Source organism: Scardinius erythrophthalmus (assembly GCF_964197995.2).
Source record: "Scardinius erythrophthalmus genome assembly, chromosome: 22".
NCBI classification, from domain to species: domain Eukaryota; kingdom Metazoa; phylum Chordata; class Actinopteri; order Cypriniformes; family Leuciscidae; genus Scardinius; species Scardinius erythrophthalmus.
Window position 1 is genome coordinate 32820444 of NC_138242.1, and position 20000 is coordinate 32840443.

At 37.7% G+C, this 20000-nt stretch overlaps 1 protein-coding gene across 1 annotated transcript in view; it reads right to left on the reverse strand.

Moving 5' to 3' along the window:
- sspo (SCO-spondin) overlaps positions 1–20000 on the reverse strand; it is a gene marked incomplete at both ends in the record, with an annotated part of 151703 nt that overhangs the window by 3218 nt on the left and 128485 nt on the right. The window contains 13 exon segments of the mRNA XM_081352804.1: positions 2358–2418; positions 4466–4561; positions 7247–7467; positions 8364–8460; positions 9662–9918; positions 11273–11410; positions 12868–13038; positions 13648–13844; positions 14687–14825; positions 15764–15880; positions 16588–16749; positions 18987–19190; positions 19334–19380. Of these exon segments, the coding sequence (XP_081208930.1) occupies positions 2358–2418; positions 4466–4561; positions 7247–7467; positions 8364–8460; positions 9662–9918; positions 11273–11410; positions 12868–13038; positions 13648–13844; positions 14687–14825; positions 15764–15880; positions 16588–16749; positions 18987–19190; positions 19334–19380 (1907 nt within the window).

The window sequence follows — 20000 nt, forward strand, 5'->3', positions numbered from 1 at the left end:
CTTCCATTTTAAAATCAACATGCAATTGAAATCAGCACGTTTTCTTTCTTAGTAGATAGTCTTGTTATTGTGCACAATTCATCTGTGCATGTTTTTTTTTATAAAGACAAAATGTTTGGTTTGGTAATATTTCATTAACTTGCTTCACCTCAGAAACCAATCAACCATGGATAAAAACCTTGTACATTTTTTCCCCTTTGCTAAATATCCGGTTTCCCTCAGAAATATTGTGTGTAACAGGGCTGAATAGCATTTCATGTTGACTTTAAATGTACACAGTGCTAAATGACCTTAAAATAAAACATTAAAATGTATTAGCATTACCATGAACTGCTTAATACACAGAATATCTAAAATAATCAATATAGTTTGAATAGGAAACCAGACAATTTAGAAAATGCATATAAATGCTTTAGAAGTATTTTTCACCGTTAACTGCATTTTAATTATTGCATGTAAAGCATGTTAGTTATTGCATGTTAAGCATGTTAATTAGACTGTAAAGCATGTTAGTTTGCATGTAAAGCATGTTAGTTATTGCATGTAAAGCATGTTAGTTATTGCATGTAAAGCATGTTAATTATTGCATGTAAAGCATGTTAGTTTGCATGTAAAGCATGTTAGTTATTGCATGTAAAGCATGTCAGTTATTGCATGTAAAGCATGTTAGTTTGCATGTAAAGCATGTTAGTTATTGCATGTAAAGCATGTTAGTTTGCATGTAAAGCATGTTAGTTATTGCATGTAAAGCATGTTAGTTATTGCATGTAAAGCATGTTAATTATTGTATGTAAAGCATGTTAGTTTGCATGTAAAGCATGTTAGTTATTGCATGTAAAGCATGTCAGTTATTGCATGTAAAGCATGTTAGTTTGCATGTAAAGCATGTTAGTTATTGCATGTAAAGCATGTTAGTTTGCATGTAAAGCATGTTAGTTATTGCATGTAAAGCATGTCAGTTATTGCATGTAAAGCATGTTAGTTATTGCATGTAAAGCATGTTAGTTATTGCATGTAAAGCATGTTAGTTATTGCATGTAAAGCATGTTAGTTTGCATGTAAAGCATGTTAGTTTGCATGTAAAGCATGTTAGTTATTGCATGTAAAGCATGTTAGTTATTGCATGTAAAGCATGTCAGTTATTGCATGTAAAGCATGTTAGTTATTGCATGTAAAGCATGTCAGTTATTGCATGTAAAGCATGTTAGTTATTGCATGTAAAGCATGTTAATTATTGCATGTAAAGCATGTTAGTTTGCATGTAAAGCATGTTAGTTATTGCATGTAAAGCATGTCAGTTATTGCATGTAAAGCATGTTAGTTTGCATGTAAAGCATGTTAATTATTGCATGTAAAGCATGTTAGTTATTGCATGTAAAGCATGTTAGTTTGCATGTAAAGCATGTTAGTTATTGCATGTAAAGCATGTCAGTTATTGCATGTAAAGCATGTTAGTTATTGCATGTAAAGCATGTTAATTATTGCATGTAAAGCATGTTAGTTTGCATGTAAAGCATGTTAGTTATTGCATGTAAAGCATGTTAGTTTGCATGTAAAGCATGTTAGTTATTGCATGTAAAGCATGTTAGTTTGCATGTAAAGCATGTTAGTTTGCATGTAAAGCATGTTAGTTATTGCATGTAAAGCATGTTAGTTTGCATGTAAAGCATGTTAGTTTGCATGTTAAGCATGTTAATTATTGCATGTAAAGCATGTTAGTTTGCATGTAAAGCATGTTAGTTATTGCATGTTAAGCATGTTAGTTTGCATGTAAAGCATGTTAGTTATTGCATGTAAAGCATGTTAGTTTGCATGTAAAGCATGTTAGTTATTGCATGTTAAGCATGTTAGTTATTGCATGTTAAGCATGTTAGTTAGCATGTTTACTAATGTGAATAAATGAAACCTTATTAATAGTTTGTTATTATCAGATGCATCACCAAGTAACTTATTCCTGCATATATGCTAATAACGCTGTATGGTTATATAGTTAGTAGTAGTTTATTATTTGCATCAGTGCTGTTTTCTACAGCTCTCCCACTGATTTAGAAGATTCTCTCCTGCATTTAACTCCCGAAACTTTGCGAGTTTTCACAAGTCAGCATTTTTTATATCGCACAAATTATCCGACCGGATCCTTGCACCTGAGACGGGTGTACAGCGTCCTGCAGTCTCTCTTGAATGCAGTTCCCCGGCTGTAGTTTGACTCAAACTCGGAGTGCCAGAGCAAAAGCTCCAGTCTGCTTAATGATGTGTACTACATCAATAGTGTGTGTCACATGGGCTGCGGGAACTGCTGACAACCGGCGAATCCTGGCTCACTCTTCGCTATTAGTGCTGTGTTTCGTGACTCTTACCTGGATACTCTCTCCGGCACACAGGGCAACAGTTCTCCGCTTCCAGCACCTTCACTTCACCCTGGAAAACAGACAGAGAGAAATGATGTGGAGGACATCAGTGGTGCCAGTGCCTCAGAATAGCTCGCGTACAAGCTAATGATCTTTGCAACAGAAGTGAATCAATCAAAACTAACTTTAGTAACTTTAGTAGTAACTTTAGTACTGTATAAATGAAGGAGACTTGACTTCGGACGAATGCTGACCGACTCCATACGACTATTAAGTATGCGCAAAATATGGGCCGCCATATCGGTATCGGCCGATATATGTTCTTTTTTAATGTTATCGTTATCGGCCCGATAAGAAAATTTGTTCGATATATATTAAAGCTGATACATAATGTCTTCAGCTGAGACACTTCAGATGTGCACTGTTCAACATGATGGTTTTGAATGACTTAAAATACGATTGGAATCACTTTGAAAAAGGAAAATACAGTGAAGAGCAAGTCTGTCATATCGGCTACATACAATTATAATGAGAACATTAGAATTGTTGCTTGGGACGTGGCTTTTAATGATGAGAGTTTTGTTTTTGTTATCAGGCTCTCAAAAATTATATAAAACTTAGATTTAGATTTATCGGCCAATATATCGGTTATCGGCTTTCAAATATAAAGAATTATCGGTTGTCGTATTTAACAAAATTTTCATATCGTGCATCCCTACCAAAAATGGCTTAATTAATTGTCTTAACCATTTAAATCCCAAATGACTGGTCAGGAAATGAGCAAGAATTGCACAAATACTGTAGATAAAGTAACTTAATAGCACAGAATAGCCTTCGCGTACGTGCAGACCTGCTTTTTACAGGAAGAGGAGCCAGCGTTAATGGCTTCAAACAGTTCATGAGGCGTTGAAAAACTCGTTTGTGTTTAATGTGAGACCAAATATTCTCTATAGGGTTCAGATCTGAGTCTGATTGACTTGTTCTCAGTAAAAAAGTTATCGTAAAAAAAAAAAAAAGTTCTATGGAGAAAATTAATGTATTTTTACTTCCTCAAGCTGACTGTTGCACTATATTCAAAAGCAGTTTATTGAGCGGCACGACATTGTAACTAAACCACTGGCGTGAGCTCAGGACGGGACCGATGGGAAGTTTGAATCGGTTCCAAAACTGTTGTTATATTTTTGCAATTCAGTTTGGTATATGTTCTAATCTTTTTTTGTTAAATATTAATAATACGATCAACGGTTGACTTTAATAATGTATTAGTAAATTTTGAGATTATATCAATAAATGCTTAAAAAAAAAAGTATTGTTCGTTGTTAGTTCATGTAACTAATGAAACCTCATTGTAAAGTGTTAGTTATTTGTTGTTATCAGCCACATCGCCAAGTGACAGATAACGTTTTATTTAATATTATTTAATTATGCATTTTAAAGGCTGATAATATGCATTGCATTCAGAATTGTTAAACAGAATCCTAAAACCTTTTAGTGTATATGTGACAGTGTAAGAGTGTGAATGTGCGCTGTAAGAGTTTTCACAGTCTTAAATCCCACTGTTTGAATCTTTGAAAACTGTTTTTATATTCAGTTTGGTGCAGAAATCAAACACTATGAAAGAGTGATTATAATTGTAGTTTGGAGTTAACAGGAACAATCCTACAGTGAGGAGTGACATTTACTCGAGCCGGCAGCAAAAATGCGAATTGGGTAATTTAATTTTGGACTGGATGAAGAAGAAACAAATGGTCCAGAAACTGAAGGCAGTATTTTTAGTGTTTCTTTGAGCAGATCTCGGCAGGAGCCCAGAGGAGAAGCCGGGCCGGGTCTCTCTGAGGCTCGGAGGCGCCCAGGCCGTCACTACAGAACCATCTGGGACTCGATCTCGGACCGGAGCCGTTGCCTGGACAACGGGTCGGTCTATTTCCAGCATCTCTAACTGGGCTCATTTCTGATGCAAGGCTATTCACTGCTTCACTGGCCGACACACACATGTGAAACCACACAGTGAGAATGCATGAGCAGATTTAAGACGAAACCAGGAATATATGAAGTGTCGAATTGTCAGAAAAATGAGTTGTTAAGTGTGGAGTGAAGGCAAATGGCAGATGTCTTACCTCAGAGCAATGCAGTGGAGGACAGTTTGATTGACAGTGTTTCTGGCCATTGATACAGCGACATGACTGACAGCCGTCAACCCACTCGAACCCCGGCTGTGACACACAACATTCATATTTTCAATATTTACATGCATGTTGATGGACAGACACTTTACTGCCAAAACTAGATCCTGAGATTTATATATATATATATATTACAATCCCTGTCAAAAGTTTGGAAACCTTACAATTTAAGTTATTGAAAGAGTCTCTTCTGCTCACCAAGGCTGCATTTATTTGATCGAAAATATAGTAAAACTATGTAAAACTATACTACAGTAAACTGTTTTCTATGTGAATATATAGTAAAGTGTCATTTATTCCTGTGATCAAAGCTGCATTTTCAGCATCATTACTCCAGTCTTCAGTGTCACATGATCTTTCACAAATCATTTGCTGCATCACATTTGTGGAAATAATAATACCATTCAAACATTTGTGGTAAGATTTAACAAAAAAAGAGAGAAATTAATACCTTTATTCATCAAGGAAGCATTAAATTGATCAAAAGTGACAGTAAAGACATTTATAATGTTACAAAAGATTATATTTCAAATAAATGCTGTTCTTTTGAACTTTCTATTCATCAAAGAATCCTGAAAAATAAAATGTATCACAGCTTCCACAAAAATATGTGTTTTCAACACTGATAATAATCATAAATGTTTCTTGATCATCAAATCATCATATTAGAGTGATTTGTGAAGGATCATGTGACACTGAAGACTGGAGTAATGATGCTGAAAATTCAGCTTTAATCACAGGAATAAATTACACTTTACTATATATTCACATAGAAAACAGATGTTTTAAAGTGTAATAATATTTAATTGTAATAATCTAATTATCATCACAAATTATTATAAAATGTATTGTTAGTTTCTTCAATTTTCATTCATTTTCATACATTTTCCTTTGAAATAACTAATTCATTCATTCATTTTTCTTTAGAATAAGGTCACTGATGAATCATGGACCAGGAACATGAATTAAAGTAAACAGGGGCATTTTAAACATTTTGAATCCTAATAAAGGTTCATCTTGTAATGAGAGTAAATATTGATCTGCTGTTCATATATTATGTTTGTATGCGATCCTTCTGTTCTGTGGTGAAGGCATTTTGCCAGCCACAGGAAGTGACATCATCCGTCATCAGTTTTAAATGGGCACCACTGTAGTTCAATTAGACAGCCTCATAAGGCCTTTCAGCTCTTTTACTCATTATTGATGATGGCAATTATCTTTTTTCTAGAAACGCCCTGAGCAATTATCCATCAGAGTTATTAACGACGTTCCTCAGGATAAATAAACAAAGTAAGCAGCGCAGCAATTACAGGATAAAGGGCATCACTGTGAGCGAGTGATTGGGGGATTTCAAACCTTTTCATAGTTCCTAGAACTATTGGCGGAAGTTTCCGGGTTTCGGTGCGTTCGCACCGCAGGAACTCGGAACGATTTTAGTTCCAGGAACTCCTATCCTGGGAAAACCCAGACAAACTTCCAGCAAATTTAGATTTGCTCTTCAAGTAGTCTGGCAAAGAGCCCATTCAAGCCGATTTCTAATCCGTCGAAATCGCGGCACCAATCAGAAACGTTGAGGCGGGCTTTACACGATGACGATCGCTCTGATTGGTTTTAGGTCTATCCAATCGCGCCCAGAGGCATTTGAGCGACGTCCGTTGGTGAAGCGCACCAACTTTTTTGCATTATTATATTCAAATTGCAAACACATGAGGACAGTCTCCATGAAAGACCCACTGGCAGATGAACGTGCTGCTACATTTCTCTCCGAAACGGTAGGAAATTAAATTAGAATTAGAATTAAATTAGTCCGATAAAGATGACGAAGTAGTGTGTCCCAAAGCTTGCCTACTTTTTGCTACACATTCAAAAGTAAATACCTTTTCTTCACAAAAAGAGTACATACTTTTATGGCATAGTGTAACTTAGGACGCAGCATATGGCTTTATGCGATGACGATTGCTCTGATTGGTTTTTGGTCTGTCCAATTGCGCCCAGAGGCATTTGAGCGACGTCCGTTGGTGACGCCCCTTTGGAAATGAGTTATTAATGAAGCTTTGCCAGACCATAACTCAGTTACTACTGAGAATGCTCTGGTTTTAACCAGGCTAAGGAACTCCTTTTGGAGGAACTAATTTACTCCTCCTTCACAGTCGGTCTAAACCAGCGCTATAGGAACTATCCGTGACGTTAGTGCTAGAGCTAACACTAGTGTTAGTGTTCGCTGATTGGCCGAACGCATGCGAAACACCAGCACGTGCAAACACACAGATTATAGCCTATATATTTACTCCAGAAACTAACTCTACGAACATGTGAGATCAAGAGAATCATGATCATGTATTTCTGCTCAGCAACACTGGACATCACACACACGCATACGCTAATAACTCTTCATCACTGTCTCGCTAATAACGCTCTACCTTCAGTGTGTAACGGTTATATCTAATATCGTATTAGACAGGACTGTTAGATCGTGAACTAATGAAGACAGAGAATGTGAGCTCAGGCGTTCTCAGCGCCGTCAAAATAAAAGTCCCAACAACAAGCGTGTCTTACGTCACTTCAGAGTTCCTACCGGCGGTGCGAACGCAACCAGGAAAACCTTCCTAGAGGAACCATTAGTCCTCGGAGAACCCTCCTGGTGGGAGATCCTAGAACTGAGATCCTAGAACTGAGATCCTAGAACTACCCGGTGTGAAAGCCCCTACTGTGTACCTCTCGAATCGTCCCGTCTTCATCTTCACACGGACAGAGCGCTGGAATCACACAGTGGCCCTCGAGGCTCCGGTACCGGCCCTCCTCACACACACACCCCTCAGAGGCCCCGGGGCCCGTGCAGTTGAGCGGTTCAGGCATGTACAGGTCCACACACCCCCGCTCACACACTCGCTCGGACCCGGACACACTCCAGACCCAGCGCTCACCCTCAGGACACTCTGTGATCGAGCATTAGTTAGTGATCAGTGGACTTCAGGCTGGGCTAGATGCCATATTTAACATTCATTTCAAAAAAAATTTAACAGTTACAGCTATATCACAACACTTAAATATAAAAAATAAATAAATAATAATAATAATAATTCTATATTAAAAACAAACAAATAATAATGATTATTATTAAAACAAATGAATGAATTATTATTATAAAATAATAATAATTTTATTAGTAGTAGTAATAGTCCAAAGAAATCTGTATTATTATTGTTATTATTACAAATTAATTAATTAATTAATTAATATAATCTTTATATATATATATATATATATATATATATATATATATATATATATATATATATATATATATATATATATGGTAAATATTTATATATATATATGGTAAATACATATATATATATATATATATATATATATATATATATATATATATATATATATATATATATATATATATATATATATAGATATTTTATGATACATTACAAAGACAAAAAATATGCATGGGAGAACAAACAGACATAAAATAAATAAAATAAAAAATAGTAAAAAAAAATAAAATAAAAAAACATTTCACTGAAAAGAGAAAAAGAAATGTATATTATTGTTAAACCAAATAAATAAATAATATTAAAAACAAACAAAGAAATTAAATTATTATTATAATTATTATAAAGCTCTGACAGCTGTTGCTAGTATCTGATTCAAACATTAACGGGAAAGAAAGTAGCAGGAAAAATAAAATAAAATGAGTAATCACACTTCAAAGAATACAACCGTATTTAACTTCATGTGAACAGAAACACTAAACCCGAGTGTGTCTGTCTGAACGTCCCACTAACCCTCTGCACTGAATTCACACTGTGTTTCTCACCACATTCGGGGCCCCTGCAGACTCGAGGTGTGTGTGACGGGCCCTCACACTCCTGTCCTCCGTACTGGTGCTGTCGGCGTACGGTCCGGCTGGAGAACTGATGTCCAGAACCACAGGACGAGGAACAAGAGCTCCACGAGGACCAGGCGCTCCACTCACAGTCCACTGACACACACACACACACACACACACACACACTTCAGACTCACATCCACTGGTAACCAGAGCCACTGTTATTGCTCAGAGGTCACCGCTACTTCTTCAGAAACGTATCTAGCTTTTAAAATTCCTCTGAAGATTTAGTCAAAAGTTGTTATATGGTAAGAATATAAAGTTATAAAAATAATGTGTGTTTAAGGGCAACACATGACTCACCGTCACATGACTCATTAGTGCAGATAAAGAGCCCACCATCACAAACACTGTAATCAAAAACACGAGTAAAAATACACACTTTACTTATTTGGCTTTTCATGCTTGATGTTAGTCTCCTCAGAAAACTGACCTAGACCGAAAGAAACCTGTCAAGAACATGTCAATCACATTTCACTTTATATATATATTTTTTTTGCATAAATAAAAAAGAAGCAGAATTTAGAGAATACAAAAACACACACTTACAACATATTAACACACAGGGCCTAAAACTAGCTTTTTGCCACACTTGCCAGTGGCCGGTGAAGAAAATGTACTGGCCGTAACTATTTATAATGTTATAATTAAATAAATGTACCGGCCATAAAACTGCTTTTGCAAAAACAGGAAGTAATGACACCAACATTTTATATGCAAGTGAAAATTCACAATTCTCTATTCTAATTTCGACACCACAGCTAAAACTACTACTTCTGTTACACATGCATTTACTTTCTCAACTGTTTACGTTCACTTAAGACATAACTGACTATGTTTACTAGGATACTCGCTATTTTTTTTACGTGAATTTGTCCGTTCAAGTGCAAGAACATGAAAGAGAACTCAGTTTAGCATTTAACACATATACATTTATAAATGTCTTTTGATTAATGAAACATGACCTGGGCATTTACTTCAAATGATCTAATTCTGAATTGTCTGTAATTCTGTCAGGGCATCAGATTCCTTCAACAATGTCAGAGTGACCTTTCTGAACATCTTGATACTGAATGTCCAAAGGGAGGATGTGAATGTCTCTTCATGACACTGAGACACACTTATAAAAGCCTCAGTGAGTTTCAAGAGTTATTGATTCTCGATCTAAAAGCCACAGCTGCTCTTTCTCAAACACTCAGAGATCCACTTCCACATGCAACACACACCATGCGAGAGCAAGAGAAGGAAAAGAGGTTTGATGAGTACCATGAGTTGCACAGGTCTGGTAAGACGGTTCCGGCAGGGACTTCCGGCTCCTGGAGGTCCAGGGTGAGGTTGGGAAACGCCGACAGGAGCGAGAGGACGGAGCAAGGACACTGGGATTGAGGGACACAGCTTCCGTTGAGCATCACCTGCAGACGGATTACATGATTCAGTGCTCGAGGGACTCCTACAGCCATCTGTGTCCAAACCGGAGGAATTACTGAAGAATTAAACACTTCCAGAAGCACACAGCCGTCAGGAGCAGATGTGAATGTGATGTGCTGCTTAAATCAGCTTTACTGCACAACTAAACTACACTTATCAATTTTCAGAAGAAAGCAGGCTGCGAAAGCTGCCACTATGATGCTAGGGAGGTGTGGATGGTTGCCAGGGTGTTGCTATGGAGGTCTAGGGAGCTGCTATGGGGTTGCTAGGGTGTTCTGAGAATCTGCAAGGCTGTTGCTATGGGGTTGCTACAGTATGAGGGGTTCTAGGAATCTGCAAGGAAGCTTTTGTGGGGTTGCTAGGGTGTTCTAGGAAGCTGATAGAGCATTGTTATGGGGTTGCTGGGTGGTAAAAGCTGCTAGAATGTTGCTAAGGAGTTGCTAGGATGTTCTTGGAATCTGCAGGGAAGCTGTTCAGGGAAGATGCTAGAACATTGCAATGGGGTTGCTAGGGTGTTAAAAGCTGCTGGGACATTGCGCTGGGGTTGCTAGGGTGTTCTATGAATCTGCTAGGACATTTATATAGAGCTACTTTGAGGGTTTCTAGGAATCTGCCAGGACATTTTTTGTGGGGTTGCTAGGGTGTTATAGGAAGCTGTAAATATATTGCTATGGGGTTGCTAGGGAGTTCAAAGCTGCTAAACATTGCTATGGGGTTGCTAGGATGTTCTAGGAAGCTGAAAGGATATTGGTATTGGGTTGCTAGGGTGTTCAAATCTGCTACAATGTTGCATGGGGTTGCTAGGGTGTTCAAAGCTGCTACAATGTTGCATGGGGTTGCTAGGGTGTTAAAAGCTGCTAGGACATTGCACTGGGGTTGCTAGGGTGTTCTATGAATCTGCTAGGACATTTATATAGAGTTACTTTGAGGGTTTCTATGAATCTGCCAGGACATTTTTTATGGGGTTGCTAGGGTGTTATAGGAAGCTGTAAATATATTGCTATGGGGTTGCTAGGGAGTTCAAAGTGCTAAACATTGCTATGGGGTTGCTAGGATGTTCTAGGAAGCTGAAAGGACATTGGTATTGGGTTGCTAGGGTGTTCAAATCTGCTACAATGTTGCATGGGGTTGCTAGGGTGTTCAAAGCTGCTACAATGTTGCATGGGGTTGTTAGGGTGTTAGGACATGGCTATGGGGTTGCTATGGTGTTCTAGGAAGCTGTTAGGACATTGCTAAGGTGTTGCTAGGGTTTTCTAGGAAGCTGTTAGGACATCGCTAGGGTGTTGCTAGGCTGTTGCTAGGTGGTCTACAGATGTTTTTTCAGATCCCAAGATTTTTTTTGCCAATTTTATCTTCCGTGAGGTGAAATTCATGACTCTGATCTCCTGGAAAAGTCACATGATGTGTACGGGCACTCACGGCTCCAGGCGGGCAGCGGCACCCAGGACTGCAGGACACCGACACACACTCGTTCTCCGGCCACAGATCCTCACAGCTGTACGGACACGACCCGGCACATGTGCTGAACACCTGACCAGCGGGACAATCTGACACACACAAGACACGCTGCTTCACACACCAACCAAACCAACCCAATCAACATGCAATTTACATAGATTAGACTATTATTTGAGGGTTAACTGCTGCCTTTAATACAGTAGTCTAAACGCAAATGATTTGTTGGGTCTCATGAGGGAAGAAACTGCTAGTGGTTTAACAGAGTACCAACTGAAGTTCATTAACAGAAGTAATCAAGCTGTTTTAAGACACACTTCATTCCTCCCGAAGGCTTATCTCAGGGTTTTAAATGAGTCTATCAACTCCTGTCTTATCATCTAAAAAACACAATTAATGAACACGACCGTCACACGCCGCCTCGTTCACTTCTACAGATTCTTCTCCAGTTGCTTTAATGCAAATCAGTGCCAATGCTCTTTTAATATTTTGTGTATGCTTGTCGTCGACTGAAATTTGCATAAAATTGCAAACAAGAGAACAACTCGAAGCTGTAATGGAGCTAAAAGGAAGATAAACAGAATGTGTGTTTCTGAAAATTATTCCGCATATAAACATTAAGCCATAAATGTGACATGAAGATTGATTATCATGCCTGCATGGATGAAGCTCATGAAAATGGTCAAAGACTGTGACTATATTTCACCTCAATATGACAAATTAAATATCATGAAATGCATGCTAGCATACTATAAAGATATATTAGAGTAATTCAGGTATACAGAGTAATTCAGGCACATAAGTTATATTTTATATAAAGACAATTATGTCGCTTAGGATATTTTTTTTTTCATTGTGTCTTTATTTTAATGACAATTAAGCACATTTATCCCATATTTTTACTGTTAATACAAAATAATAATAATTTGTGTACTGAAACTTCAACTGATTCAATTAAATGTGCATTCTGACAGGATGATTTTCTATGAGAAATCATGGGATTTTATTTGCATCACAGTAATATGAATTTGGGAGGTAAATATTATCCTAAAAGTAAACTTCATTGTCTTTATGCCAAATATACTTTCTTATTTTTTTCTTGTGATATTCTTGATTTTCCAAGATGTTTTTTCATGAGATTCATGCAGGCGAAGCGACACACTCAGTGTGAGTTATGAGCGAGTGCTGTCATGTTTTATGACATTATAAACTGAAGGTATTATATGAGTGTTTGAAGGGTTTTATAGGTGCTCTAAAAGTGTTTGTCTTTCATTAACTGTGTTTGAGTTTGTTCAGCTGTCAGACGTCTACTTCATGTGTGTGTGTGTGTGTGTGGGCATGTTTAGCTATACTTTAGCTATAAAAATGTCCCCACAAGGAGAGTAAAACTTGAGATTGCCTACTTTGTGAGGACTTTTTGCTCAGCAAAATTAATTAATAAACATAATAAAATGTTTTTGTTTTTTTTAAATGTAAAAATGTGTGTGTGTGTGTATGTGTGTGTGTGTGTGTGTGTGTGTGTGTGTGTGTACAGCTGTAATTCCTGTACCAGGCAGGCAGTTGTTAGTGTTGCACGCGGTGTGTTGTTCGAGGGGCCCGGAGCAGATCGGACCCCCTGGTTCTGGTTCCTGAAGGACCGTCTTCCTGCGCAGTGACACTCCTCCGCCACAGGAGGCGCTGCAGTCGCTCCAGGAGGACCAATCGCTCAACACACAGCCGGCTAACAGCACACACACAATAATACACGTCAATCTCAAAAACATTAAAATACACACACTCACACACACACACACACATAAACACAAATTTTACACTTATATTTTATTTCAAATCCCCCTGTGGTGTAAATCCAGCTTTTAATGTTGTTTATGTGTCTATGTGGTGTGTTTAATCTGCTTTAAGACAAACCATGTGTAAATTCATAAGTCGACAGCATTGCTGAGTATTTCCTCCTTAAAACTGCAGTGAACCAAAGACAGTCTCAAAAACACGCTTTGAAATCGCTGGTGTTTCTGACGTCCTTGTAACCAATCAGATCAACGTGTGATCGTCAACCAGTGGATCTCTGAGCTGAGTGAGTGAGTGGAGGCGGGGCTCATTTGCATATTCATAGAACCACGCATACTAAATGAGGCGAGGGTGTCGAGTTACATTCAAGATATTTTAAGGCTATTTTAAGGAAAAAACACTTAAATATGTAGATGCTTTTAAGGCATAAAATGATTGACTACAGGGGAATTTTAACAAAATGTGACAATTTTACACTGTATAGATCCATAATTTAGCATGTGTTTGGAAGTAAGCGCAGTGTAAATGACAGTAGCTTCACCTGGACAGGGCGACCGTGAGCAGATCTCCCTCTGAAGGGTCTCAGCGCAGGACGGTCCTCCAGGTGTGTGTGTGCAGGTCCGCCGGCGTGTCCTCTGCCCCGTCCCACACGAGACCGAACACACACTCCACGACCCCCACGGACCGTAGACCGGACACACCCAATCAGAACACGCCAGAGAGCCGTTGACACACACACTGCAGCAGAGATGGATTGGGATTTGTGTATTTATATAGATATGTAAACATATTTAAGCCATGTGTTTTGACACTAACATCCTTTTCCTTCCCTCATCATTCCCTCATCCTTCCCTTGCGGGTAAAAATGACACGAAGCCCTAAAAATTATACTTTTTATTTTATTTTATTTTATTTCATTCTGATAATATTTTTTCTATTTTTTTAATGCCATTTGATGATTTTATTTCATTTTTTATTTTATTTACCTTTAAATTACTAGATTTGATCAATAAATAATACATAAATTAGTCATTTTAGCACATTCCTCACATTCTTTCAACTTAAATAAAATAAAAAAACTCACAATTTCATGCATAACCCTTTTAATTCAGCTCTAAATATCTTACATTGAGTGTCTTTGCCCTCTTGTGGAAAATAAATAATATAAGATGATATTTCATGACTCTAGATGGGCTTATAGCTCTATATGGAGCAAATGAGCTGTTCCTCTGGGTCCTAAAGTCAGTTCACTTCAGTGTGCATTCAGACACACATGTAGACATTATAAAATATTTTTTTTTTGGTAAAGTTTTATCATTTTTAGTTTGAATTTTGAGCATTTTTTTTAACTGAAGCATTCCTCACATTCCATTCATTCCTAAGGGGGTCAAACTGACGCCGGAGGGAAGGATTTGTTACTTTTTTAAATTCACACAAAACTCCTCAAATCCATTAAATTTGTTTTTGTGTATTCGTGTTCCAAGTGCGACAGCAGTCCTGGGGTCTTGGACCCCTCCGATGCACACTCATGTTTTCTGGTAAAGGTAAACCCGATGTATAAACACATGATGTCCTCTGACCAGGTGTTGCAGCTGACGGTGATGTTGTCTCCGGGTCGGATCTCTAGCGTCCCGTTCTCCACTGGAACCCCACAGCGACACTCGTCCACTCGCACACACACTCCGTCCTGCAACAGCCGGCCGTCTGGACACCGACACCCTGCGGCACACGACACACACTCATATCTCCCGTTTCATTGAGGTCAGAGGTCACACTGATGCAGAATCACTCTCTCATTCACGGTTCCCTGCTGGAGGAATGATCTCCCCGCCCTCATCTCGAACGACAACATTCAACTCACAGCTGAACACTCATCTCTTCCGCGAGCACTTAAAGGGGTCATCGGGTGCTATGTGTCTTTGCAGTGTGTGGACACAACCACCATACAATGATAAAAATACTTTCACTCATTTTTTTAATCCTAAAAAAGCCTAAACACTCTCAATAATCAAGCCGTTTAGATTTTCTGAGCAATATGATGTCATATGTCTCATGCTCCACCCACGACCACTGTCGGACTGTCCCGTATTAGCATATTTCCCGTATTAGCATATGTCCTATATTAGCATATTCCCATATTAGCATATTTACCATATTAGCATATTTCCTGTATTAGCATTTTTCCCATATTAGCATATTTCCGCCCTCAGCCATTTGTACACTGTCCGCCAAGGCATCACTTTAGTGTCTAGTGTCGACACGCCCCATTGAGAGGGGGAGGGGCTCATTATCATTTAAAGGGACATGCACCGAAACAGGTCGCTGTGAACAGAGCTGTTTTTGAGGAGGTAAAAGTGTGTTGTTTTACACAAACATTGAGGAATTTTAACCAAAGTGTGTTACAAACTTTACATGAAGACCCTAAAGAATCATCACAACTTGTGGAAAATGGGCATCCGATGACCCCTTTCAATCCTTTACTTTTCCTTTAATCCTCCCTTGTCTGGCTTACAATGAGCAATGCCTGAGCTTTGTATTTTGAGCACTTGCGTTGTTTTTGCCTCTTCATGATGACCCGCTTGCTTTAGTCCTCATTCTGTAAGTCACTTTGGACAAAGGCGTCTGTTAAATGACTAAATATAAATGTGAATGTATACCTGGATGACAGGAGCCCTGCAGACACTGGACGTGACCCCAGAGGTCAGCGCAGCTGCGAGGACACTGATTGGCACAGGAGTCCTCATAGACACGCCCTCTGTCCTCACAATGCTCACCTGTGATTGGATGAAAACATCACATATACACCGCCGTCCAAAAGTTTTTGATTGGTAAGATTTGTTATGTTTTAGAAAAAGTCTCTTCTGCTCACCAAGGCTGCATTTATTTGATTAAAAATATTTAAAAAAACAGTAATATTGTGAAATATATTATTAAAATGTAAAATAACTGAATATATATGAACATATTTAAAGATGTAATTTATAATATAGGAAAACTAAATGAACTATAAGGTGGTCCAAACTGAATCTGTAAGAACTGGTTTAAACACGAAAACTCAAAGCATCCTCAAATAAACCAGAGTATTTATTATAAAAGTGATAGTTGTGGTCTTAGATAGTTATTACAGCTTTATATATTTATTATACTATATATAAATAGGAAATATATCTTACAGTAGGATATTAATAATAAATAAAACATATATATATATATATATATATATATATATATATATATGTACACACACACAGTTTACAACGTATTAAATTTTTTATATATATATATATATATATATATATATATATATATATATATATATATATATATATTTGTATTTATATGTGTGTGTGTGTGTGTGTGTGTGTGTGTAAAAATAGTTTCAAAAATAAATGTATGTATATACTGTAGCACACACAGACAGTATTATGAAAATCTAAATTAGAAAATAATAAATAAATAAATGAGATGTGTGTGTGTGTACCAGGACAGAGGCCCGTGTTGCAGCTCTGAGACTGAGTCTGTAGGTTCCTGCAGTGAGGTCCGGGGTCAGAGGTCAAAGGTCGGCGCTCTCGCTGGCGGTATCCGCCACTGCAGGGGTCTTTACACACACTCCACGCGCTCCATGCGCTCCAGTGACACAGATCTGACCAAACACACAGCAGACAGTGACGTCATGACACCTAGCTTACCTCATGAATATTAATGAGGTCAAGATGACATCACAATTCCCTGGACTGGCCATTTCACATCAGTGTTATTTTAGCATTATTTATTAATATTATTATTTTAGTATTATTTAGCTTTTGTTTTTATTTTTGAGAGTGAAATTCAAGCACTTTTCAAGGGCTTAACACTTTTTCCAGCACTTCAAAGTTGAAATATTACCCAGTTTTAATGTTTTTTTTTTAATGTGATGATTTGTAAAACTAAAATTTTAAAGATGTGGAAAAACAAAAACTTCATGGCAAACAAACACTTTTATTTAAAAAAAGACGAGAAATTACCAATATAATCAGTAGATGGCGGCAGAGGAGCACTTATTGACTTATCGGCAATAATTAGCAATATATATTCACATTACTGTTGTTTATAAAAGTTTCAATTCAAGCTCAGTGCTTTAATGTCAAATTTCCAAACATATAATATTATTAGTAACTGCACTTATTAATGCAAAACAATAGTAATTTATTTTACAATTAAATTAACTTTATGATTAAAAATCCCCCCCGAGCTACAAAATCAGGCGCTGGCGCCTCCATCTGTAGTCTGGAGTCCTGAATATAAATAATTGTACCTTATTTCAGCTTATTTTCAATTAACAAAAATGTTTTTTAACAGTTTAAGGGTATGTTTACACAACAACGATATGCTTAAAATGTTTTTCCTTTTAGTTTTTCGCGTCCACATTCACACGGATCCGCTAAAACGACTAAAAGCGCTGTATTCTGCTGCCAGGCCAGTAGATGGCGATGAAACACTATAGACTGAACATGTAATACACATGTGCATGACGTCATCGTCTTCAGAGATTCGCGTTTTTGTTGTTTACATGGAGACCCTTGCAAAACCTACACTTTGAAACCAGTTTTCAAAACTTTACGCTTTCAGGCGCCCAAACGCCGTTGTCGTGTAAATGACCGGCCAAAACGCATAAAAAGTTTTACGTTTTTGTCGTGTAAACAGCCCCTAAGTTAACGATACCTACACTGTTTCACAATAACTCCATAATTTCCACTAAATTTCTGGGGGTCCTCATTGATGAATCTCTTACTTTTAAATGTCATATTGATCATCTTGTTACCAAACTTTCAAAGTATGTTGGCTTGTTTTATAAGATCAGACATTTTCTTCCTCTGTCTGCTCTTCTTGTGTTGTATAAAACTTTGTTTGAACCACATCTTAATTATTGTAATGTGATATGGTGCAACACCTACACAAGTCATCTTAAAAAACTTATATCATTACAAAAGAAAGCCATACGGGCTCTTTCCTGGTCAGAGATAAATTCTTCTACATATCATCTATTTTATCGATTTGAGTTACTAAGAGTAGTTGAGCTAAATAAATATCATAATGCTTGCCTTATCTTTCAAACTGTAAATAATCTGAACTCTAGATTAAATAGTCTTATTCCTATCTACAGCCCCCAGCACACATACCAAACGAGAACTAAATCACTAATATATGGTAAATATCGTCGATATTTGCGCCCTAGTATGAGTGTTGCATGTCGGGGGCCCCAGATTTGGAACGGGATCAATGATGACATTAAGGTGTTGCCCTATATCTCCAACTTTAAAAAACAACTAAAAAATTATTATTTATCAACTTATATTTAATATATAACTGCTTTCTCATGGACCACTGGGATGTATGAGCATGAATGTATGTGTATGTAATGTATGTATGTCCTTGTGCGTTTTTCGTGTGTGCTCTGTTGTCATCTGCTGGTACCAGGTGGTGACCATGTATCTTTACCGTACCACTTTTCTCTTGTAAAATTACGGGCCCCCACCTATAAGCTTCTCTAGCTTCTTTGGGGGACCCATTCACTATACCTATTTGATTTTGTTCCAATGACTGCATTATTATACTTTTGGTATTTTGTGAATAAAAATGAAATGAAATGAAATAACTAATTAATATTCATGAGACCAGCCAAGTCATTGGACAGATACATCTCCATCCAGTGCGAATGTGTTTTGTTTATAGTGTTAGCTGAAAGTGCGGTTCAGTGCCGCCCACCACGGATCCGCTGCCCTTTAGTTTCCGCTTTAAAGTCAGTCAGACGTTTGAGAGTCCAATACAGGAACCGTTTGATAAAAAAAAAAACAGGGACCGTTTGATGAAGTGTTACTACAGCAACAACAGACGACCCACCGGTGCAAATGTCAGGCTGTGGACAGATCCTCTCTTCCTCCAGCTCTTCATCACACTCGCTCTCTCTCCCGCGGACCGGAAGCCCGGAGTCCACATCCAGACAGGCCCGGTACCGTCTCTGAACCGACACCAGACCGGGGAGAGCAGAGGATGCTGGGATACATGGAGAGCATGAGGTCCACTCTGACCACTCACTGACCATCACTGTGAAAGACAGAGAGAGATTGTGATTTATTTATGAAGAGTCAGAAAAGTGTTATTAGATTTCAGATGATGTGATCTGGGAGTAAAATGAGGAGCAGCAGATGCTGAATGTGGTCATACGGGTATAAATAGAGGAGATTTACCTTCACATTCCCGTAAATCACACTGAAGAGAGCCGTCATGGCAAAGACTGAAACACACGCACACACACACACACACACACACACACACACACACACACACACACACACACACACACACACAAAAGACTGGATGTTTACATTCTCTGAAGAAAATGTGTGTTGTTTGCAAGAATAAATCTCGCTATAACAATGTGTTGCTATGCAGTTTCCAGGGTGTTTTGGGTGGTTTGTTTGTTTGGTTACTTTCTATGCAAATATATTATGAGAATTCAACAGAACTGGTTTAAACATGATAGCACAGATTATTTATTTATTACAAAAGTAATAGTTGTGGTCCTGGAAAGCTAATACAGCTTTATATTATTTATTATATTATACAGAAATATAGTAGGAAATATATGAGATAGATAGATAGATGGATAGATAGATAGACGGACAGACAGACGGATAGATAGATAGATAGATAGATAGATAGACAGACAGACAGACAGACAGACAGACAGACAGATAGATAGATAGAACGATAGATAGATAGATAGATAGATAGAACGATAGAACGATAGATAGATAGAACGATAGAACGATAGAACGATAGATAGATAGATAGATAGATAGATAGATAGATAGAGCGATAGAACGATAGAACGATAGATAGAACGATAGAACG